This window comes from Engystomops pustulosus, chromosome 2 (assembly GCF_040894005.1).
Source record: "Engystomops pustulosus chromosome 2, aEngPut4.maternal, whole genome shotgun sequence".
Classification (NCBI taxonomy): domain Eukaryota; kingdom Metazoa; phylum Chordata; class Amphibia; order Anura; family Leptodactylidae; genus Engystomops; species Engystomops pustulosus.
In genome coordinates, this window is record NC_092412.1 from 36249504 (window position 1) to 36275313 (window position 25810).

The 25810-nt window shown below is 40.4% G+C and overlaps 1 protein-coding gene across 1 annotated transcript in view; it reads right to left on the bottom strand.

The window, feature by feature from the left end:
- ZC3H12C (zinc finger CCCH-type containing 12C) overlaps positions 1-25413 on the bottom strand; it is a 35449-nt gene extending 10036 nt beyond the window's left edge. Inside the window, exons 1-5 of the mRNA XM_072134251.1 lie at positions 25346-25413; positions 7909-8666; positions 3177-3316; positions 2057-2291; positions 376-482 (exon numbers count right to left, since the gene is read on the bottom strand). Of these exons, the coding sequence (XP_071990352.1) occupies positions 376-482; positions 2057-2291; positions 3177-3316; positions 7909-8666; positions 25346-25369 (1264 nt within the window). The 5' untranslated portion in view covers positions 25370-25413. The remainder of the gene's footprint in view (positions 1-375; positions 483-2056; positions 2292-3176; positions 3317-7908; positions 8667-25345) is intronic.
- Positions 25414-25810: the final 397 nt, after the last annotated feature.

Here is a 25810-nt window from a genome sequence, read left to right on the forward strand (position 1 = left end):
CTCCCAACCACTGTGGGACTGTTGCAGATTTTTTTGTGGATACAACAGTCTGACTCAACCACCCCTGTAACCTTATAGTATATATTGTAGTAGCAAATTAAATACTTACTAACTCTATGGTTGGCAGAAATTGACAATTTACTGTAAGTCCCAGCACTGAGATGTCCCAGAACACATCCCTAGACTGACTGACCCACCCCTAAGTCATTTTTGTGTCAAAGTTGTTCGAATGGTGTAAAACATTTTGACTGTCTCAACAAATATCAGAAAGTTGGCAGGTATCAGCTGTCTCCAAAATCAGCTTCAACTGAACCTTAGAAGAACAGCCTAGGCCCCTATGAACGTATCATCAATGGTATTGGTGCATTATCTTACCATAAGGACACGGCTGCTTCTTGTACTCAGGCACTACAGGCTTCTTTCTTAAAAAGTTGTCCAGGCTTGGTCCATGACGGCCTAGGGGATCATCTGGGGGCATAAATCTACCAAAAAAAGAGAGGACGTTATACAATTATTTCTCATTTACAATATTACAAGGTTTTTCTGATATATGGAACCTGTATAATAAAGGGTCTACCATTTAAAAAAAACCTACAATATCTTTGGCATAGGGGAACAATGTTTCATCTGACTTGCACGTGAAGAGGACACTGGTTCTCAAGTGAGACCATAAGAAGTAAAATCAATTATCGTTTTACACATTTCTCGTCTTATTCACATAAAATACAACTTTCTTTTTACTAGACACTTGAGGTCACCTTTTCCACCTTTTTTACTCATACGAGCTTGACGAGCATTCATTTGTGTAGGAGCTAAGAGCTTTAGCGCTATTTATAGGAGATGAATTCATAGTAATACGACGTCTTCTGCTTCTATTAAATTCCCCTGACTGTTAGGTTTCTTCTTTTATTAGTCTACTTACGAAGTGTCGCTTACGACAACAGGACCCTGAATCACAAGTGATAGCTAATATTGGTGCAATGGGGGATGTGACTTACGGGGTCTACCTTATTACTGCACGGTGAACGTCCATGACTGGAGGATGAAGGAGATGAACGTAGACTAGAAGTCATTATTTCTCAAATTAGATTTCCTTTATTAGGTTATTGGAGGACACATCTGCTCGGCGTTCATTTCCTCCTCAGTGTGTCATACTATATCAGAATTTGTCCTATCACAGCTATATATAACATCTATGTTTTTCCATTTAGTTTCATTTATGTGAATGGGATATTGGGCAACCAGGGGACAGAATTGTGAGGGCCACCAGACATCTACGTAAAACTTGTCCACGTTTAATTCCATTGCACATCATCTATATAGCATTAGTATATGTATAGACTTGGTTGCAAGCATCTGTCAAGACACAGATGAGATCATCTTTTGTGAGATCTTTAGGGACTATTATGTGAGTGACCATTGGAGTAAGTTAAAGGACATCTACCACCAGGATGAAGGATTGTACACCAAGCACACTGACATGCAGGTGTGTGCCCCCTCTGGTAGGTTCTGCTCTTTTTTTTGCTTATTATGCCCTGGCTTTTACAAAAAAAGGCTTTTAAAAATATGCAAATAAGCCTCAGGGCTTTCGGCTCCATAGGTGTTAATGGTGCCTGGAGCCTCTAAGACTCATTTGCATCATTTTAAAGCCTTTTTTCTTAAAAACAAGGGTATAAGAAGCTAAAGGAAGAGCAGATCCTGCTAGAGAGGACACACATCAGTGTCTGTGCTTGGTTTACAATCCTTCATCCTGGTGATAGGCGTCCTTTAAGGAAGTGCAGGGGTCCAATTGCTCCCAGACCCAGGAGCCTTATGGTGACCAAAGGGAGTCTTTTCACCATACAAGAAGACATACATTATAGTTGGAGGGGGATTGGTGCTAATTTAGCTTTGGACCTCAGCAGCTTCATGCTACGCTGACACAGAATCAGCAAGGACTACTAGAAAATATAAGCACCGAAATTGTTTATAAGCATCATTTTAAATTCTCCCCAAATAAAGAAAACCCCCAAAAATATGCATTTTTTTTTATATAAAACAAAGAGTACTGACTCACTTGTCATTGACAAAAGAATACATGAGCAGCCTTTCATCGATGAATTTCTTCCACTCAGGCTTCTCGTTTGCCAGATCCCTGTAGTTATCATTTGACACAATGATGCCTTCAGACTCAAACGCCAACTTTACTATAAAGCGATCATCGTAGCAGACCACTCTTCTGCCCTGCACACGCCGAGATGGAGTGAACACCAGGATCTTGTCCTTTTCCAATTTTCTTAGGATTTCCTGATCTGGAAGATATTGCAAGGATTAAGACTCAGGGTTATTGTTTGGTTGTGGTTCTAGAAGTCCAGTCCACCATAAATGAGAGGAGGAGAAATACCCTTTACCAGAGGCAGGGGCGGATTAAGACTGCCAAGGGCCCTGGGCTGTATGAATATTATAGCCCCTACAAGTCTGGAATCACTTCCTACATCTGGTACTAGAAGCAGCTTCTTAGGGAATGGAGGATGTGTCCCTTCTCCCTGCTTTCAAACTGCAGATTCAGGATCTTTAGAGGACCTTCAAAGGTCTTGAAATGGCTCTTGCGTACATGTGTATTGAGAGCATGACAGATGTATAAGGATTTAATGGATGAAGATCCTTCTCAGTCTAAAATTTGGTGGGTGGTTTGGGTGGCCATGGGCTACCACCCAAACCGCCTATATTATAATCCAATATTGACCACAGGTTTGGTAGGTAGAAGAGAAAACTACCTCTATGGCCAAAGACCAAAGACATAATGCAGAAACCATTATCTTTTTTGGGGTATGCAAATTAGCTCCAGGAGTTTCAGAGGTGGGCCCACTTTTCCAATAAACAGCAGTGACTGGGGCAGAGACTGAAAATAAAGTTCACCGATATAGGTGTGCTGTTTTACATGAAAAAACTGATAGACTTTTGGCTTTGGGTATCTTTTTTAAAAAATTGAACCCGTCCCCCTAATGCATTTTTTTTGCTAATTTGCATATCTAGAAAAAAAAAATATCACTGCATTGCTTCAAACTCCCAGCATGTCCTAACAAATAATCATATTCAGGAAATGTGAAGGCATCTGCTTGGCTTCACCCTGGCACAAGGTGGTACAATTTATGATAATAACGTTTGATCACATATGGTAAGATATCATCACTAACCGGTAATAAGAGCATCAGGGCGGGACTGCTCCTTCCGCCAGGCAGGGACAAACACTGTAATATCCTTATGTCCTCTATCTTGGAACCAGGAGACCGCAAGCTTGATGCCACGGCAAGAAAACACTTCTTTATTTCCATGACTGGAAAAGAAATAGGTTGGTATTACAGGAAGATGTACCAGTAATAAAATGCCTAAATATTCCTTTTACCAATCAATCTTGGTCATCCTAGCCTACAAGAAAAAGATGTTGTAATTGTTTTAGAGTCTGATGTGATAATAAAACCCATCTATAATAAGGTCCCTGCTGAGTAAACATCCTCAGAGGAGAGAGAGCTGCCTGAGGAGATAGAGAGCAGAAGCCTGAACCAATGATGACACAGTGGGTGTGTCCTAGACTACCTCAGACTTCCTGTAAGCACCGTAACTGAGCAGTAGTCACAGACTGAAGCTTTGTCCTAACAAAAATTAATTAAAAAGCAGCCACTCTATCAAATAATCCATGGACTGAGGTTTTATAAATAGTTTTACATTACTTTTCTGAACAAACCCTTTAAGTATCGTAGGAATCTTTTTAATGGATTGTTTGATACTTGGCACCAATACCAGACGTAGCCATAAAAAGGGGGGTGTCTTGTCCTGAATAACCTACATTTCACTTGTAGATGAAATGTTAGCAAACATGGTCATGTGAAATATGTCCACCAAAGTGTTAAGAATACTAATAAAATTGTTAAACCATGGCTGTCAATCACCACCAGAATCACAGATGAGTCACAGTTTCTACAAGATTCTCCCCCATTCTCTTCCTATAAAACTTTAGGGTCTTATATCACCTCTAACAATCTAACAGATGAAAAGGAAATTACCAGAGTAATTCCGATGTAATGATTTCTTGTCTGGAGTGGGATCTCTCGGAGAACATTACAATTATACCAATGACTACTTATCACATGCATCTCTATTCAGAGCCGCCTTGGGAATGGAAGATAATTAATTGAATACCACGTGGAATGTAACTACATTTCCCTATTGCTAGGATTTCTTAGCACCAGATAATAGAAGCCATACACCTAGAATCACGGCCTGTCAAGGTCATTTAATTAACAAATTTCATGTGTCGTAGCACAGTAATGAAAGAAACCCACTTATTATGTGCCTAATCTGATGTCATAGACCCAAGTGATCTCTTATGTCTCATAGATGCATATAGATGAGGCAAGTTAGGAGGATCTATCGAAATCTGTTGATTTAGCCAACAAACATCTTTTTCCGAATGTTTGAAGAACGCGCACATTCATGGGAACCACCGGGGATTGTAAAACCAATCTTCGAAGACTAGTTTAACAATACCCGGTGGTTCCCATGAGTGCCAAGCGCTCTTCTAGCTTTCTATGCTTTAGCCCTATGGTTGTGGACTGTTTTCTAAGTGCACCGGAGCCGATACCGGAGGGTCCTTGATCAGGATTGTCTAGGTGAGCTGGTGTTCCACCTGATAGTGGTTATACTTTTCACAATCTTTTTCAGGTATGTTCAAACTACACAGTTAGACGCCTGTCAGTATGGAGTACTACAGATGGTCCTGCACCTATGGCTTAGGATGACCACACATTGTAAAAAGTAGGACCCCAATTTCCAGGGTTTCACAAAAAGAGGTTTTCCCATTCTGGTCAAACATGATCAAATTGGACCAGTTGGCAGTTGTGTAAACTCCCTGTTTTACTTTATTGATGTAACTCTCATGGAGAAGGTTATTCATATAAGATATAAGACTTATATCCCGGTGCATAGTGAAGCAGATGTTAGTAAAACACTTTGCTGCACGTGCCCTGAACATTGGACAATTTTACTCTGTCCATACACTGTCCATGGGTGAGGTCGGAGATAGCCACTGTGTTTGGCTATTTCAGTTATTCCCATACAACTGATAGGATCGGCAGGACGCACGTTAGTCCTGCTGCTCCTCACATCAGGGAGAACAGGATCCCCTTTGTCTGGAGAGCTGGAGCAGGGCCGGCACCAGCACTGGGCATACCTGGGCAAGTGTCAGGCCCAGGGCTCTTGGGGGGTCCACATAAGGCTGTACATAAGAAATTCATGGAGGTGATGGGGGCTGTATCTAATGAATCCATAGGGGATGAGGGGGGCTTTATATAAAATAACCATGAGGGTATGTGTTTGGTATGATAAACTAGGAAATATTTTACAGAAGATTTTTTCAATTTCTGAATTTTTAATGCCGCCACGTGAGTTCACTGTAAAGGGGCCCACTGAGGCCCAGAGGCCTATTAACACCTGGAGCTGACCCTGAGCTGTGGGCCCAGTTCTTGTGATCATAGAAATGTTTTCTAAGATGACAGATCACCAGAAAAGAAATGTCTGGACTAGCTTATAAAGCGTCCTACACAATGCTTGGATGGGGTCATGTGGGAGCTGGTAAACTGTTTTTAAAGGGATAAATAAAAAAAATCAATTGAGGGGAAAAAAAGTCTAATGACTCTAATATTCTTTATTTTGCAGAGGTGATGATTACAATGTTTACAATCACAAATTACAATTGCAATGTTTTTATGATCATGGCCACAAGGGGCACTGCGTTACAACATTGGTAAATATTTCATCCTATCTTAGTTATGTGATAATTCTGATTCACTAGGAGAGATTCTGAAATTGATTTTAACTTTTGATGGCAATGCAAACAGTATTTTAGTGCATCATTCCTTTTTTAATTAGCTGCATAATAAATCAGAACCAATGTGTTGATCAAAGTGAATCAGTTGAGACTATAATTTAGTTATTATTAATACATGTTACACTCTCCTTTGCCAAGATATCAAGGGAATGTGGCTGGAATGTTGAAAAAAATTACCCCATTTATATCCAAAGTAAACTCCATTAAAGGAACACTCCAGTCGCAGATGTTTAATTGAATGATCCCTTGTGCAGGGCCTGAAGGGAGGAGCATGACTCCAGGTTCTAGCAAGGTTCTCGGAATACTAGGAGTCCTGCTCCTCCCTTCAGGCTGTGCACCATGTATTATTCAATGAATTAGCTTTGACTGGCATGTTCCTTAAAATGCTATGTATTGTGTTGAGACCCCCATACACATTATATAACTGTCCGGAGAATGATCGTTCACTTGACCCCATCATACAGATGCATGATCGACTTGGTTGAAAGCTCATTACTAATAAATGGAGAGAGCAGTGGCCTTTATAGTCTTCTAGTAGCTGCTTATCTATCCAGAACAGAAGAATTTCAATTTGCCTCATCCTTATATCCACCACTAGAGGAGAACTGGGATGCCTCATACACTTTAGAAGGTCATCCAGGCCCAAATTTGGACTATTGTCATTTAAAGTATGTGGAGGCCCTTATATTTAGGACTCAAGTTCTACTTTTGAAACAGCAAAAGGCAGAATCTTTCACATAAAGCCATCCAATTCTAAACCAATACAATACCAATGTGATACTTCACTAAGTAACCCATGGGTCATATATCGGGTCAAAGGAACGTGTTGCATTCTGCTCTGGAGGTAAGTGCCTTCAGCACCTCGTACAGATTCCCTGTATCAGCTCTGGCTTTAACAATGAACATGCCAACTATAATAACGCTTGAACCTTGCTTAGATCTCTGGGGATGGCCTTCCCTAAAAAGTCCAATATACATACTATATAAAAATAGGAATTACTAAAGGGAAGCAAAGGTTGATAAAAAAAAAAAGTTTAGGATAATCAACGGAAGTTGAATGCCTGGAGGTACAGAACAGAAAGTAACCCTCCAGTTCACCACAAAAAACGGACACAAATTCATATTTAGATGTCCGGCCTTCTCCAAGTCCCAGTCAACTCTTCGATTCTATAAAATTGCCAATTATTACAATATTTCTCCTGGATGGACCGTAGCTGGGGGAATGTTCCAGACCAGTACCAAAACACCTTAATCAAAGGTTAAGCCCGGATGCTGGCGTCCACGGAAAAGAGGACTGGAAATTAAAAAGAGGGCACCAAGAATTTGAACTATGAACCATGCATTTTTGTGAAAATTTTACTGAAAAGCAGACAGTGTTTTACTGCGTTTCATCATCCCAAAAAATACTTGTCAATTCCTTGTACATGAAAATAAGACAGATTCTCCAGAGAAATGGGAATTCTTAGTAGTCGCTCTTCACTATGGTTAAAAGCTGTTTGCAGCCATGTTTATGGTCAACATGAAGCTTCCAAGTCTCTTCAAGTCTCCAAAACAGACTTCTGCATTTTTCGTAGACCATTCAACATCATTCTTGGATTGATTAGATGTGACTTAAAGGGTTTTTTGAGGAATATAATATTTATGACCTATCCTTAAAAGAGTTGGGTGAAGACTCCCAATGGCACCCCCAATGAATAGCATTTTGAATAGATCTAATTATTCGGACAAGCACTCTTTACTCCTTACCAATCACATTGTAGTACCTTATATAGCTGCTGTGTTTGGTATTGCAGTTTAGTCCCATTGGCTTGAAAGGGACTACACTGCAAAAGAGCAATGTGACTTATAAATGTAACTTGAGGACGGAAGCTCAATGAAACGCCGCTACCACCTCCACTAATTTCTGATATCTCATAGTAATATTTAGGGTCTGAAAACACCCTTTAAGTATGTACTAAATAAAAGTTTAGACATAATCAATATAATTGTTCACACATCTTGTAAATGTAATGTTTAGCATTTTACACATATTGTGTACTTACCTCATAGCAACATTACTCCCGTCAATCACAATTGGTCTTAGGTTTTCACTGTCATCTTTAACATCCTGATGAAATGGAGATTCAGGTCTTTGAGATTCAAAGGAAGATACTTCCCGTACAACGGTGTTACTCCCTCCACCATTTTGCTCAGTTTCGCTCTTACTACCAAGCTTGACAAGTTCCCCCAGAATGTCATTGATTAAAGCATTTGTACCAAGCTTGTTGAGGACCAGAAGAACCTGCTCTTCAGAGTAACCCAATTTGAGTGCAAAGTCCAGTTTTGTTTGGTATTCCTTTACTTCATCAGGTGGCTTCTTTATCTCCTTGGAGTCCGTTTGGTGATGCTCACTTTTAAGGTCCTCCAGAATCTCATTCCTTTTCAGTATATAGGGCTCGATGCAAGGAGAACGGCAGAGCTGTCTATGCTTCTTGGTCACCCTGCAGGGTTCTGCCACAAGTCTGCTCGACAGCTCCGACTCATTATCAGAATTTGTGCTTTCTTCGGAGTCACAGCTTGAACTACAGGTCTCTTCGGAGGTATCTTTGTCAGAATCATCCTTCCTGGAATTAACTTTATCCATGGTTGGCTTCCGCAGAATAGTCCACGGTACAATTGCACTTAAGTGTGTATCACTGGTCTCTGTGTAAAGGCGCCCAAAGCTATGGCCAAAGTCATCTTTCAAGCCCATGAAGCCGGTACATGTGTCCGACTCCACCTTGCTATTATTTCTGAAGCCTTGATAAAATGACCTGAATTCCTGAAAATTAAGAAAAGTAAAAATTAGACATGGAAGATTTCATAACATAATTGGACAGAGCTCATTTCAATGATATGCACCCTTGACTGTCCACCCTTGCAGGTTGGAAGAGGGTGCTACTACATCTTCTTTACCAGTTTTCAGAATTTATTGGTTGTGAAAGATCTACCAAAATTATCAGATGCCCCACCTATGTACATTATTCCTCTACAACCCAATATCCCTGAAATCTTCCAGTGCCCATCCACCATCTATTTTTAAGTAACAGCAGGTTCATTTGCAATCTCCTTTCTTAGTGACAAGAGGTCACAACCTTGCTCCAGTAGCTAGCATCAGTGAATAGTAATAGGATCATGGTCACCATTATCTTCTCTTCCTCAAAGCTTTCACAATGGCCCCCTCCCCCTATGGTTCTGGGTTTTAACTGTCATGCTTGCTCACCAATGTTCTCCCCTTCGTGCGCATTCACTACAAAGCAGCATAAAATCTCTGGAAAGAGTTGGCCAATATGGACAACTAGTTTAGTTTTGTTGGTTACTAGATGCTGGTTGACTAGGGTCTCATTGTTGTAGACCCCTGATTAGAGGTTTAGTGTAGAGCTCTTCTAAACTAAATTGAATTTTTGTAAAACCCGACATGAAAGAAGCTTTCCAAAATGTGACCTTAATGGCAAAAAGAACCTTGGAGATATGGGATCCATACATTGTATTGTGGTTTGTATTTTTCCATTCTATAAACTACTTTCATTGTATAGTCTGGAGAGGATGACACATTAGACATATTGTACAAACAGAATGGTCTCCTGGGAAGCTTCCTCTTGCATCTAGACTGGACTGCAACATCTAATTGTACCTAATTAAGAAGATTGTCCTATTAGAATCATCCCAAGGTTCAGCAGATTGCAGACATTCCCACTGCCTTGTCAGTGATGGGAAGGCTGCAGATGGCGAGGAGGCTATAGACGATGGCTTCCCATTTGTAAATGTGACATCTGTGTGACAGCCAATCATTGTGAGACCTGATGAGACACCACTAATTCTGCAAGGTCCATGTGCTGCAGAAATCACTAGACTGTGATCACCGACTTCATTAACCAAAGGGTTTCAGATTTTCAGCATAATGAAAAGATAACTCCGCTCTTTATATTACATTGATTCACTATTTGTATTCTTTATGATCCTATATGACCAATTGCTCCACTCTTTATATGTTATATGACCCCATAATACATTGCTTGTACCTTGTTATGGCCCTCTATACCCCATTGTGTTTTTCTTTATATGATGAGTCCACATGATCCATTACTTTTTTTCTTCTAGTATTATAAATTAGTATTTTATTCTGACGCTACATAATCTATTGCTTTTCCCTTTATATTTTGTTATATTTTTATTATTTTATTAAAACCTTTATGTCAATAACTCTTAACCCTAGAGGTAAGTCTAGCCTTTAGATAACCACAATGCATGCAAAATTGTGTGTAGTTTTTTTGACCTGGCCAAACCTTCTTAAGACTTTTTGAACCAAACTTAGGTGCCCATACACCTCTGTGGCAGTCTATTGTATGTTCAGAATGTTAGGACCCGAGGGTCATTTGTAGATAATAGTATTATTTTTCTAATTTTACACTTTCCAGTGTTTGTATCCAGGTGATAAAGTAGAAGGAAGGGGAGCTAGATGATTTATAAATTATTCAGTTGGAACAGGATTCAATCACTTTCAATCACTGTGTGTGGGAGGGACAATTAGGACTGTTACTGTCAATCCCTGTGTATTGGCAGAGCAATCAGGACTCCCATGGTCAATCCCTGTGTGTGGGCGGAGTAATACGGCCTCTCCCTGTCAATCACTGTGTGTGAGCGGAGCAATGAGGACTCTTCCGGTTAATCCCTGTGTGTGGACAGGGTAATCAGGACTCTCCCTGTAAATTACTTCGTATGGAGGGTAATCAGAACTCTTCATTTCATTTCACTGTGTGTGGGAGTGGAAATCAGTACTCTCACTGGACAGAGATAACTGGACAGAGATACTCTCACTGGACAGAGATAACTGTAAGTAGGTGGGGCAAATAGGAGTCTCAATGTCTATCCTTGTGTGTGGGCGGAGTAATCAAGACTCTCGCTGTCTATCCCACTGCCCATTGTCTATCTGTCTCACTGTCTATTCCAAAGTAATCAGGACTCTCCCTTTCAATCACTGTGTGTGGGTAGAGCTATCAGGTCTCTCACTGTCTTTAACTGAGTGTGGGCAAAGTAATCAGGACTCTCACTGTCTATCCCAAAGTAATCAGGACTCTCCCTTTCAATCACTGTGTGTGGGCGGAGTAATTAGGACTCTCACTGTCTATCACTGAGTGTGGGCAAAGTAATCAGGACTCTCACTGTCTATCCCTGTACTCTCACTGTCAATCCCTGTGTTTCGGTGGTAATCAGGATGCTCCCTGTAAACCACTTTGTGTGGGCTGGCTAATCAGGACTCTCCATTTCAATTATTGTGTAGTGGCGGGGTAATCAGGATTCTCACTTTCAATCACTGTGTGTGGGAGGGACAATTAGGACTGTTACTGTCAATCCCTGTGTATTGGCAGAGCAATCAGGACTCCCATGGTCAATCCCTGTGTGTGGGCGGAGTAATACGGCCTCTCCCTGTCAATCACTGTGTGTGAGCGGAGCAATGAGGACTCTTCCGGTTAATCCCTGTGTGTGGACAGGGTAATCAGGACTCTCCCTGTAAATTACTTCGTATGGAGGGTAATCAGAACTCTTCATTTCATTTCACTGTGTGTGGGAGTGGAAATCAGAACTCTCACTGCTAATTCCTGTGTGTGGGCGGATTAATCACAACTGTCACTCCCAATCCCTGTGTGTGGGCGGAGTAATCAGGACTCTCACTCCAATCTCTGTGTGTGGGCAGAGCAATCCGGACTCTCACTGCCACTCACTGTGCGTGGGCAGCGTAATTAGGACTCTCACTGTCCTCGCAGTTCTGTCAGGATTTATTGTGCTTTTATCCAGAATTCCTGCTCCAAATCATGTAAACCTATTGCAATTCTCTGCCTCTATCAAATACTGCTCTCTAATTGGGACAGAGTCCCCCCTTCTCGGCAATACCTTAACTAACAGTTTCCCTTCATTCTACAAATACAATGATAGAAAATTGCTTTGGAAAGGGACAGGGTCAGAGTCAATTCCACTGGGTCATATGACAATGCTATTGTTAGTTATTATTGTTGGTGTTTCACGGTGCGTTCTTATCAGGTGGCAACCCAGGTTTCATGTTCCTTTAAATCTCATTGCTTTGAAAGCCTGGATTCCTTTAATTTAGAACTATCAACACCATAGCCTACTACACATAGTAACCTGTATAAACCAACAAGCATGTAAAACAACATTTTCCTACAGTCTGTCTGGTTTTCCTTTGATATAAGGATTATATTGGTAAAATCTTGAGTTTTCGGCAGCTTTTCTCCACCAAGCACTTGATCTGCTCTTTGATACAAGAGCTGCTGTAGGAGCAGGGCTCTCCGGGGAGGTGTTGTAACCTGCAGGCATTACGTGACTGTACACCGACATCTATCAATACATCTCTGTAATGAAGCTCTCAGTAACATAAATCCACAAGCACTTGGCGACGTGTACGGGCAGTTCAATTACGTGGAGCTGATAATATTTACAGCTGAGAGAAGATTACAACACATAGCAGTTTCCTATATTTACCTACAATTGTATTATTTTCTTATTAAAAAAAGCTCATCCCCTGAAGCCATCACCTAAAACTTCCTGCCTTGGATTCCCCCTTGAGCCTTCTGTTATTGGTGTATGGCCTTTTCTTAAGGGCGCCCAATCCTGAGGTCACCTATATCATATAGGTGGTGGTCTGACAGCTGCAACCCCTACTGATCAGCTTTTACATTAAGATGAGCGATGCAGATTTTCTGACTCTCTGTCAAGCATAGTGCCACATAACATAGTGGTTGTGTTTGGTATAGCAGCTTCATTTATTTGAATAGGACCCAACTCTAAACAGATTGGGCCACATTTACTTACCCGGTCCGCGGAGTTCACCGAAAGTGCATTGTCCGACCATAATGCACCATGTGCCGCGATTCACTATGATCGTGCGCGCCATATCCCACATTGCTTACACGCTCAGGTCCGCCGGAGTTCACCTTCTTCTTCCTAGTGCATGTAAGTGCTTGATCTTGCGACACAATTTGAAAAGTTAAATCCTGTGCTCGGTCCGGACCCCCAATTACTGTCGCATAAAAGCCAGCTCAACTGCGACACAATCAGATCGCCTGCGACACTATCCCAGCGCAGCACCTGTTAAATACCTGTCAAGGTCGCCCAAATCCCCAAACCGTTGGAAAGTCAGACGAAAGTGCGTTCCGCGATCCTTAGTAAATAAGCCCCATTGTGTGACATGATGCTATAGAAGCGTCCCTCACTATCACCTCTTAAAGTAGCTGATCCGTGGAGTTGGGGGGTTACAGACCCCCACTCACCTAATTCAGATGATAAATTCCAAAGTAAAGGTTATCAATATATTATGAGTGGACCTATTCAGTTTCTGTCCCCTCCCAATCTGATATTGATGACCCATACAGAGGATAGTTCATAAAAATTTTAAAGGGATCATTAGACATTAGAATAATTTTGGCTAAACTGTCTAACATGTACTGTATGAGAATGCCTTTACTTTCTCCCAATCTCAAATAGTGGAAAGAAACAGGCTTTGTTTTTCAACATGGCTGAGGCATTGTCCAACTTTAGATAAAGTAATTTTTATTGTTTGTGTAATGAAAAGTTTTCCAATATACTTTCTGTATCAATTCCTTGAGGTTTTCTAGACCTCTGCTTGCTGGCATTCTATAAGAAGTGTCACACAGGTGCACGGCTTGTTATATCCCTGGTCATGTGATGTCACACAGGTACACAGTTCATTATATCTCTGGTCATGTGATGTCACACAGGTGCACATCTCGTTATATCCCTGGTCATGTGATGTTGCACAGGTGCACAGTTCATTTTATCCCTGGTCATGTGATGTTGCACAGGTGAACGGCTCGTTATATCCCTGGTCAGGTGATGTTGTACATGTGCACGGCTTGTTATATCCCTGGTCATATGATGTCACACAGGTGCACTGCTTGTAATCAGAGCTGCGCGATATATAAGGAGCCGTGCACCTGTGTGACATCACATGAGCAGGCAGGATGAGCTGTGCACCTGTGTGACATCACATGAGCAGGCAGGATGAGCCGTGCACTTGTGGGACATCACATGAGCAGGCAAGATGAGCTGTGCACCTGCGTGGCATCACATGACCAGGGATATAACGAGCCGTGCACCTGTGTGACATCACATGACCAGCGACCGATGTTTATCCCCATGAAGTAAACAATGAAGCTTCTCATAGAATGATAGCAGGCAGAGATCTGATTACGCTCTGTGATATACCAAGCCATGCACCTGTGTGACATCACATGACCAAGGAATATAACAAGCCGTGCACCTGTGTGATATCACATGACCAGAGATATAACGAGCCGTGCACCTGTGTGACATTACATGACCAGGAATATAACAAGCCGTGCACCGGTGTGACATCACATGACCAGGGACCAGTGTTTATCCACAGGAAGTAAACAAAGAAGCTTCCTGTAGAATGACATCAAGCGGAGACCAAGAAATCTGTGAGGAATTGGTACAGAAATACGGTATATTGGAAACTTCTATAACTTATCATTATCAAGTCGCTAAAAGTGGTTATTCCCCTTTCTATACTGAGAACACGCATACTTGACTGAGTTGAGCATGCATGTATGTGAGGGAATAGCTGCCATCTAACATGTATGGACAGACCTTAACCCTGAGGTGTGTTTTACATGAGTGTGATATGGGCACCTAATGGTGTGTGAGTCATTTGGGTCATTTACAAGCCTTATTCATAAAGAAATATTCAAATCATTTCCTAGAATTCCCAGAGTTCTATACTTCAAGGGAAAACTAAAGATAAACTCTAAATTAGGAGCCTCTCCCCCAGTTTATTCACAGGGGCCTCGGACCAATTCTGACTGCTTCCTTTTAAGTTAGAATGTATAAGTTTTTAATATGTGAAACCTTCATACTTAAAAGTATCTTCACAAGGAAATCCGACCGGGAACTCTGTTGCCGAGCAACAAGCCTCAGTTGCTAAGAGACAAGTCCTTTAACATACCATCATGAATGCTATCACAGAAAAAAAAAGATTAATTTGGTATGAACAAAAGGCCTATGAAAGAGGTTGGGACATAAGTGCGTCTGGTTTACGCTTCGAGAACAATGAAGCTGCCAAACCAATCTGAAGCCACCAAGATCATTGTTCAATGAATCCGCCAATGCGCTCGGGCTGGAGGAAGTGCATTTAATAAGGGAACTTTCCTTTTTTTTTTTTTAATCTGCTCTAGAAAGTTGAGGACAACTTTTATTCGATCGGGGTTTTCAGAAAAGATCAGTGGGCGAGCAATTCAAGGCATACTAAACGATTAGGCATGAAAATGAGGTCATCTGCATGCAAATCCTATTGTCATGCAAAAAGGGGGAAAAACCTCTAGAAATTAAAATATAACTTTAATTAAAACATGTTTGAAACTTTACAATTTAAAAAACAAAAATAATAAAATATATATATTTTTTTGTAAATTGTAAACTTTCAGACATTTTTTAATATATATAGCACAGAAATGTAAAAATAACTATAAATAAAAAAATAAAATAAAATATGTCAACTCAGAGGTTTAAAATTTAATGCATGTTAAAAGGTAACAAAAATTAAAAATTCTAAAAAAAATATTAATTTCATTTAAAATTCCAACTTAAAAAAATCTAAATATTTATTCCAGAAAAAAATTATAAGTATATTGACCTGCAAAAAAAAATGCACATTAAAAAGTAAAAAAAATATTAATTCATAAAACATTAGATTACATATTAAAATTGTACATATAATAAGAACCCGGAGTGTGATGAACATTTACAAAACAGCAGATGTACTAATAGAATTGTATTGCGGCTGCATTTTAACAGCTTGCTGCCTGAATTAACTGCTGGAGCACACGTCTGTCTATCGGGGGGTCAGGAAATTTCAATATGAAAGCCCATGAAATCCGAAACCTTATCATTAAGTCTGAGACAAATGCATAGAGCTGCCAGGCCCATGGTCATCTTGCAAATGCGATGGTCCTGAATATATTAAGTAGCATCTGTGTCCTCCTGTTTATTCCCTGTGGATTTTTTTTTTTTTTTTTTTTGGGGGTGGGGGGTAAGGACTTATCTGCAGCTGTCTTTTATGGGAGGTCCTTTTCATAAAGTTGATAAAATTACAAAATCAGTATTTTATGTACAAGTCAATACAGAGAGAGAGAGAGAGAGAGAGAGAGTATTCTAAAATAAATTAATAATTAACAAAAAAATGACAATTAATAGTTGAATATTTTACACACTTTGTCAGAGTCTCTGGAATTTCTCGAATCCCTCATTGATTTTCTCTATTTTAGTCTCCCCACACCATATGGGCATATACTATATACATTGACCTCCATGTAAATATTGCATCTGTATTGGCTGCTTCGTAGAAGAACATCCTTTTCGTTGTGGAACCTAAGGTCCACACTAGACAAAGACCTCATATCAGAACAGTCATCAATGGTCTTGATGCCTATTTCATCCGGTTGGAATTTGCCTATCCTTTATTTTGTAATAGTCTTGCCTATCCTTTAGTTAGTAATAGTCTTGCCTATCCTTTAGTTAGTAATAGTCTTGCCTATCCTTTAGTTAGTAATAGTCTTGCCTATCCTTTATTTAGTAATAGTCTTGCCTATCCTTTATTAGTAATAGTCTTGCCTATCCTTTATTTAGTAATAGTTTTGCCTATCCTTTATTAGTAATAGTCTTGCCTAACCTTTATTTAGTAATAGTCTTGCCTATCCTTTAGTTAGTAATAGTCTTGCCTATCCTTTAGTTAGTAATAGTCTTGCCTATCCTTTAGTTAGTAATAGTCTTGCCTAACCTTTATTTAGTAATAGTCTTGCCTATCCTTTAGTTAGTAATAGTCTTGCCTATCCTTTAGTTAGTAATAGTCTTGCCTATCCTTTAGTTAGTAATAGTCTTGCCTATCCTTTATTTAGTAATAGTCTTGCCTATCCTTTATTAGTAATAGTCTTGCCTATCCTTTAGTTAGTAATAGTCTTGCCTATCCTTTAGTTAGTAATAGTCTTGCCTATCCTTTAGTTAGTAATAGTCTTGCCTATCCTTTATTAGTAATAGTCTTGCCTATCCTTTAGTTAGTAATAGTCTTGCCTATCCTTTAGTTAGTAATAGTCTTGCCTATCCTTTAGTTAGTAATAGTCTTGCCTATCCTTTAGTTAGTAATAGTCTTGCCTATCCTTTATTTAGTAATAGTCTTGCCTATCCTTTATTAGTAATAGTCTTGCCTATCCTTTAGTTAGTAATAGTCTTGCCTATCCTTTATTTAGTAATAGTCTTGCCTATCCTTTAGTTAGTAATAGTCTTGCCTATCCTTTAGTTAGTAATAGTCTTGCCTATCCTTTAGTTAGTAATAGTCTTGCCTATCCTTTAGTTAGTAATAGTCTTGCCTATCATTTAGTTAGTAATAGTCTTGCCTATCCTTTATTTAGTAATAGTCTTGCCTATCCTTTATTAGTAATAGTCTTGCCTATCCTTTATTTAGTAATAGTCTTGCCTATCCTTTAGTTAGTAATAGTCTTGCCTATCCTTTATTTAGTAATAGTCTTGCCTATCCTTTAGTTAGTAATAGTCTTGCCTATCCTTTATTTAGTAATAGTCTTGCCTATCCTTTATTTAGTAATAGTCTTGCCTATCCTTTAGTTAGTAATAGTCTTGCCTATCCTTTATTTAGTATAGTCTTTCTCTTCATTTGGGCATCAGACTAATTCTACCTAAACCTTCATGGTCAGTAGAGAGGAGCGAATCTATTTGTCAATTCATAGATTTGTTACGTCCTAAAGCCCCTTTCACGTGAACGTACAATTTCTCCAGAAATACTGGAGAAAATAGAACATTCTCTATAGTTTTTTTACATTTCGTTTAAAGACAGGTATGGTGGATAATACGCTTATTAAAATAAATGGTTGTATTGCCCATTGAAATGAATGCAGCTGTATGCTATACGTATTAAAATGGGCAGCATATGACCGTTTTCATACTTTTGTGAGAAAGAGGCCTAAGTGAACTGATACACTTAGGACCTAACTGGTATATACGATAATAGGGCACATTCACATGGCCGTCTGTGGGGACGTACATGCGGCCGCAAATTTGCCGCAAACATGTGTGGCACCGATCCGGGCCGCACACCGCAAAAAGATAGAGCATGCTCTATCTTTCGGCGTGTGTGCGGCGGTGCGCCGCTATTCTCTATGGAGGGAGGAGGGGTCACCTACTCCTCCACTCCAGCACACGGCGGTGTTCTCGGACGGCGGGCATACCGTGTGTGAATGGACCCATAATAGAATTGTTAAATATCTATTGATTTCAATGGACTTTTGTCGGTTGTACGATTAACGTTTTTGTACAAAATTATCTAAACAAGATAAAAGATAGGATCTTTCTATTAAATAGAAATAATCTGTCTTTTAGAGAGGATGTTATATACCAATTTCCACAACAATGAAAGTAACGTCGATTTGGACCAAATAAATTAGGACCTAAATGAAATCGCACTAAAAATTTGGTGAACCTTGAATGGTTTGAGCGTCTCTAATAAACAGAAAGAGAATTTGTATTGATTTGTATATGTGGATTATATGTTTAGATTTATTGGAAAATATTCAGTATTACAATTTATTGATGTAAATCTCTGCTAATTCTCGGTTTGGGAGTCCAGTTGGAGGACTTACATGGTGATTGATAGTGAAAGTATTCTAAGCACTTATAATAGATAGATAATAAATAGATATTTAGATCTATACATTTTAAAGTATACTGAATATGTCTGACAAAACTATATACTGTATATACAGCTTTCTCGTCTATTCTACACAATCCTGGCAGATTGAACCATGTTCACCTTATGGGATGGTTTAGCGTTCTGGATCATTTATTGCTTGTAGCTAGTTACTTTGCTAGGACTTCTCCAAAAACAAGCAAAATACTTTACTATTATTCATTATTAATCTTTAACTATTGCAGGATATACTAGTTTCCTCTCACATATACAAACAAGGATGTCACTGGTTCCCTATAGAACTGTGTCTAGTGCATGTGGGTTATAAGACTGGAGAGAGTGAAGAAGAAGCAATATCAGTGATAATAACCTGAAATTTTTACATTACTATTGTTATACAACAGTACAATAAATAATACTACCCAAAAATACACTTCTTGCACAAAGGTCCTAAGTTTTTAGCACACAGAGACTTTTCTGCAACTTTTACAAAAATGGCATGTCCTCATGCAACTTTGTATCTTTTTTTGTACTCTTACATCTACTCTACTGTCTTCAAACTAGACCTGGACATTACATATAGTTGACAAAACCTATCTTAAATAGTAGAAAAGATTTGGGTACAATTACATGAATTTAGAAACAACTCTCCAGTTTGGGTGATGGTCCTAAGGGAATATTTGGACTTTGTCCCCAATATGATTCTCTACAAAAAACGATCAGTTATGAACATTTACATTCAGAAGAATTTTTATACAATGTTGGGAATGAAGAAGAGAATAATATATAGTAGCTAAATATATGGATAAAACATTATTCAAGCTACTATAGAACCAAAAATGTTATTAAAACTTCTAACTTCCGAGGCCATGGTCAGAGGAAGCACAGAAATATTTACAATGCCTAAGCCCTAGTGCCAACGAGTTACCAAAGGCTCTATGTTACTTCATCCTAAAACAGAAACCATCAAGGAATCCTTCACCTGGAAAGGTTGAACATTCCCTTAAGTTTTTCAGGTGTTTAACTGAAATACTCAAGTATGAAATATTTTTGAGGTCTACAATGTCTTTGGTCTTCATCTGACAAGACCCTTCAAAGTGGTCATGGCTACTTCTTTTAGAGTCAATACATCTGACAATCTGTCATTGGCATTTGACTTTCTTTTTGTGTTCTCTCCAAAAAAACTCATTGCAGGGTCATAAACATCATCAAATTGTCCCCTAGATTGATGCAGATTCTCTTGTTCTCCATCCGTGCCCTGTGACCTGCCATTGTACAAGCAAGACCCTGACATCTGCTTCCAAAACATGTTGTATTCATCATATTACCAATTCCAAAAAAATAGGGTCAGGAGTACAGTACCATTCTAAATATTTTTGGTTGAATTTTTTACCTATTTTAATACATTTTGTTAAAATTCTTTGTTGTAAATAGAAGTTGAAAAGTTTACAAGTAGCCGTAACAGTTGTTACATTCATAAAAGTAATCAATATTCCCCTCAATGGCTACGAGCCATCTGTAAGACTACCATATGTCTTGGATTTCCATGGATGGCCCCCTATTGCACAAAATTGTCTATATTTAATAGTAATTCCTTTCCCTTTAAGGTAAACTCCTGACAAACCCACATTAACAACTTGGGATAGCTCTTCATAGGACTTTTAACTCACTTGAGAAATCTAAGGAGTAGACAGGCCTTTACGGCCTGATCAAGCCGATATTATCTTCAGGGAATCCATTTGGGCCTCCAGGCATCAAAAGTCATGAACACGATATGAACCTCAATGACCTTGATACTCGGGGGAGAGGGGGGGTCGTATCAGAGAAGCTCTTAGATTTCTTTCCTCTCCAGTGGAATTGAGTTCCATCTTACAGACACAACCTATGGACATCTGTGGTGCTGCTCAACCATGTTTTTCTAATCTAGGGCAAAACTCTTGCAAATTGCCACATGCCATCATCTACGTAGGTTATGACCTCTCTGGTACTGCCTTAATGATGTAATGGTCAACCAAAAAAGCCCAAATTTTGAAAATTCTTATCTAAAATTATGACACAACTTGAAAACAACTATTTTCTATAAGCGATATCATTTTATAGAATATAGAGATCTCACTGGTAAAGATTATTATGTCAGGAAAAGAACACCAAGCAGAACCAAAAACAGACATCTTGAGACACCTGAAGACCCAAATAAAGACCCAAAAAGGAGTCCGGACATTCAGGAGAACCAATATAGATACAGTCATGTCTGCTGTGGTTTCTCTAATTCTCCGTCCTCTTGTCTATAACATGGTCACCAGCTTCTCAGACTTCTCCATGTCCAGCATGTTTGGCAAACTGTGACCCCTTTCCTTGAATGGACCATCCCAAGGCCGAGTGTCCAAGACTACCAAAGTACACTATGTATATAACATCATCACTATAACTAAACCAGATTATTGACTTCACCAACATTTGTGGTCAAGAATTGATGTGAAGGTAAATATAGGTATTGAGAAGATGAAGAACCATGAACCAGTATTTTGGAATCCTACTTCTCGACCTCAATGCAATGGACATCAACAACTCTTTGCCGATCCACTGGAAGCACCAAACAACCTAACCAGGCACACTGGTGACCACAGGACCAAGTGTGGTGGCTTAATTCTTAATTATCAAAATTTCCAGAAGAGTCCATGTTTTTAAACTCTCGCCAACCTTAACCTGACCCATCTCGATTTCTAAGTTAGATCACAAGATCTTTGTGCAAGGCTGATCTCATTATGACTTATTATCGTTGAGTATAATTTCGCAAATGATATACTTGTCAAATGTCACATAAAAGCAGTTACATTATATCACTCTGAGTGCGGCAATTCCAAGAATGTCCCATAATATGAAAAGTTTGACAGCTCAAGATCATCACGTTCTTTACTCCGATGACTCACAGAGGAGATTATAAATCTACAGAGCCTGTGATATAAGCAAATTCAGGAAAACATTCACATTTGTGGAGGTATTTGGCATTTTTCAAACGGGTCTTTAAAAGTTTTTAAAAAGTGGGTGGTAGCACCCAAATATCAAAAAAAGGAGAAGCTCTCACCTCTCTGGAGGATTTGTTTTTAAACAGATTCAACTTGTAATCTAAAGTATAGCTCATTCTAACCCATTAGGCGACCCTACTCAGAGTCACTCTCTCAGTGACTAACCTGCTAACCTACTTACCTGTACAACCCTCTCAGCTTATTCTGCTTTATAGCATCCTATAGTATCCTGGCTGCAGGTAAGACACCATATACAATCTGCTCAGCTCCTCCTGTTCTATTATATGCTGTCTGCAGATAGGACACTCTACAATTTTTTCAGCTTATTCTGCTCTTTAACATGCTGCCTGCAGATAGGACACTATGGGGGTCATTTACTAAGGGCCCGATTCGTGTTTTCCCGACGTGTTACCCGAATATTTCCGATTTGCGCCGTTTGTACCTGAATTGCCCCGGGATTTTGCCGCACACGATCGGATTGTGGCGCATCGGCGCTGGCATGCACGCGACGGAAATCGGGGGGCGTGGCCGAACGAAAACCCGTCGTATTCGGAAAAACCGCCGCATTTAATAACCGAAAATGTGTCGCTTGGGAAGCGCTTACCTTCACCTGGTCCAGCGAGGTGTATTCCGGCGCGTTCGGATGCTTTTCAGCGCAGCAGCGCCACCTGGTGGACGGCGGAGGAACTACCTTCATAAATCCCATCCGGACCCGAATCCTGTTCAGAGAACGCGCCGCTGGATCGCGAATGGGCCGGGTAAGTAAATCTGTCCCTATGTACAATCTGCTCAGCTCCTCCTCCTCTATAGAATCTGGCTGCAGATAAGGCATTATCTACAATCTGCTCAGCTCCTCCTGCTGCCTGCAGATAGGACACTATGCACACTCATCTCGGCTCATCCTACTCTATAACATGCTGCCTGCAGACAGGACACTATGTACAATCTCCTCAGCTCCTCTTGCTCTATAACTTCTGGCTGCAGATAAGGCATTATGTACAATATGCTCAGCTCCACCTGCTCTATAATATGCTGTCTGCAGATAGGACACTATGTACAATCTACTCAGCTCCTCCTGCTCGATAACATGCTGCCTGCAGATAGGACACTATGCATAATATTCTCTGCTCATCCTGCTCTATAACATGCTGCCTGCAGTTAGGAAACTATGTGCAATCTGCTCAGCTCCTCCTGCTCTATAACATGCTGTCTGCAGACAGGACACTATGTACAATCTGCTCAGCTCCTCCTGCTCTATAATATCTGGCTTCAGATAAGGCACTATGTACAAACTGCTCAGCTCCTCCTGCTCTATAACATGTTGTCTGCAGATAGGACACTATGTACAATCTGCTCAGCTCTTCTTGCTCTATAACAAGCTGCCAACAGATAGGGCACAATGTACAATCTGCTCAGCTTCTTTTGCTCTATAACAAGCTGCCTGTAATTAGGATAATTTGTACAATCTACCTTAGCTCCTTCTGCTCTATAACATGCTGCCTGCAGACAGGATACTATGTACAATCTGCTCAGCTCCTCCTGCTCTATAACATCTGGCTACAGATAAGGCACTATGCACAATCTTCTCAGCTCATCCTACTATATAACATGCTGCCTGCCGACAGAACACTATGCAAGATCTGCTCAGCTCTTCCTGCTCTATAACATGCTGCTTGCAGACAAGGCACTATGTGAAATCTGCTCAGCTCTTCTTGCTCTATAACAAGCTGCCAACAGAAAGGGCACAATGTACAATCTGCTCAGCTTCTTTTGCTCTATAACATGCTGCCTGTAATTAGGATACTTTGTAGAATCTGCTCTGCTCCTCCTGCTCTATAACATGCTCCCTGCAGATAGGACACTATGTACAATCTGCCTTAGCTCCTCCTGCTCTATAACAAACTACCTTCTGTTAGGACACTATATTCACTTTGTGCTGTGGGAAATACGTTGTGTACAAATGTGCCAATTATTTTTAAAGTGGTTGAAATTGAACTCCTATCGCCCCCCCCTAGTGTTAGTCAAAATTCTGCAGCAAAATGGCGCACACTGTCATAATGTAAACAACGCCCCTTTAATTAAACCACACCCTCTTTAGAAGTAGCAGCTCCCTTGTTGAACAAGGCGGTAAAGTGTCTAAAACACATTATAAATGTGGTGTAACACATGTACTCAGTTTTTGTAAAATCAGCCCAAATTTACCTCATTACTAAAAATAATGGGGCACATTTACTTACCCGGTCCTGCCGAGTTCTCCGACGAGGATTCGGGTATTCGGAAACCCGACGAAAAAGAGCGATTCGGGCCCTTAGTAAATGAGCCCCAATAAGTTTTTATATATTTTTTTTTCTGCATACCTCTATAAATGGAAGACTATGCTGATGGCAAGTCTACATTGATTGGATAGTTTGCAATAATTGAGTCACCGATTTGACGATTCTAATTGAATAACATAATAATAATAATTGGATCATCGTTGCTGTAATTAATGCAGAGCGGGCGCTTTTCCCTGCTCGGAGCATTGATGCAATGTGGAGAGACAATGCGGGAAATATAATGAATATGTAATAAAAGCTGTGTGTGCGCTGGATTCCCGGGATTTAATGACCATTGTGTAGCATTGAGTGCTGTTGTCTGCTAACCTCCAGCTCACAAAGAAAAGATGTCCCATTGAACAGATTGGTTAATACTCCGAGGCAACAGATGTCTACTGGAGCTGCAGGAGATCGGCAACTGGTGGTCTGCCCATCTCCTGAAAAACTTTCAATAGCCCTAATGCGTATGCGGGAATAATAGGGGCATGTGGCACGAGTGCTGCCTTTATATTAACCCTTCGTGCACCTGCCCCTACAGCGCTCGCCCACAATAGACCCTTTGGGAGTTTGGCGTGCTCCCTAACACAAATCATGGCCCGCTGCCTTTCATTGGACAGCAAGTACAAGGAGAACTCCCACTCTACCCCCTACAGATGTAGCAGGGCTGAATTAGTCCATAACTTCATGTATGCCGCTTACTGCTGTCAAAGTTGCCTTTCCACCTATGTATACACACGTATCGCCCATAGCCTCAGCTTGCGACACCCGAAGCCAAAATAGGATCGAAAATTAGGAAAGTCTAAAATTTCCTATGCAATCCACAGTTTATAAAACATGTACATGCTATAATTTGCTACAATGTTGCATTCATAACAAATGGTGTCATAAAGCTTGCCCACGAAGCTTGCAATCCATGTATGCCGGTCACTATGTTTACTAGCTACACCCTGCAGATTTTTAGCTAGATTTCGCCTCCCCTGCATCAATGTATCAGCGTCGCAGTATTTTGTATACAAATGTAATTGTGGTAATTGTCCATCCAGCTGTTCTGTCACTGCACCCTCTGCTGTGCGGAGACACTCAGCACCTGCTCCGAGATCCAGGATATCCATGGATTCAACACCGCAATAATACAACCACAGCATGCAAGACGCTATATACTACAGAGGGTCTCATCACATTGCACCATGCACTTACAGGTTATCATCTTACCATTTCTTTGTGCATCCTAATAATCCCCAATAGAATAAAGCAAGAAGCTTTATTAACCCGCAGCCCTATGGAAAACCATATATGACCGAATGATAAATCCGTAAAAGAAAAAACAAAAATCCATAAATCCATTCATTGCACAAATCCGCCCTGTACTCACTTTAGCCGGTGAACACACAGACATTGGTTTTAGCAGCAAAGTCCTTATCCCAGTGTCAGCTCCAGGCAGGCAGAGTGTGAACAATGAAGAAGGAGACAGATGGAAGAGCAGTGTAGCTACTAGACAAGCAGCCAATGAATGAACAGGCAGATGCAAAGCTCAACCTCCCCTCGCTCTGTGTCAGGTTTTGGAGGATTGGGAGTTGATTCCCTTCCCAGGGTCTGCCCCCGGGCAGCATGTGCATTAACAAGGGGCGTGCTGCAACAATAGCCCATACAAAGGAGGCAGCAAGGCAGCTGGTCTCTGAGAGTCGAGTCATTAGCAAACAAGCTGCCAACAAAAAGCACCTGGCTCTGGACAGGCCTCACGTCCTCGTATTGTTTCCAAATTCTCCAAACAAAGAAGAGAATTATTTGGTGGCAAAAGTTTGGGGTTTGTAGGGGTTGGACGGACAAGGTACAGAAC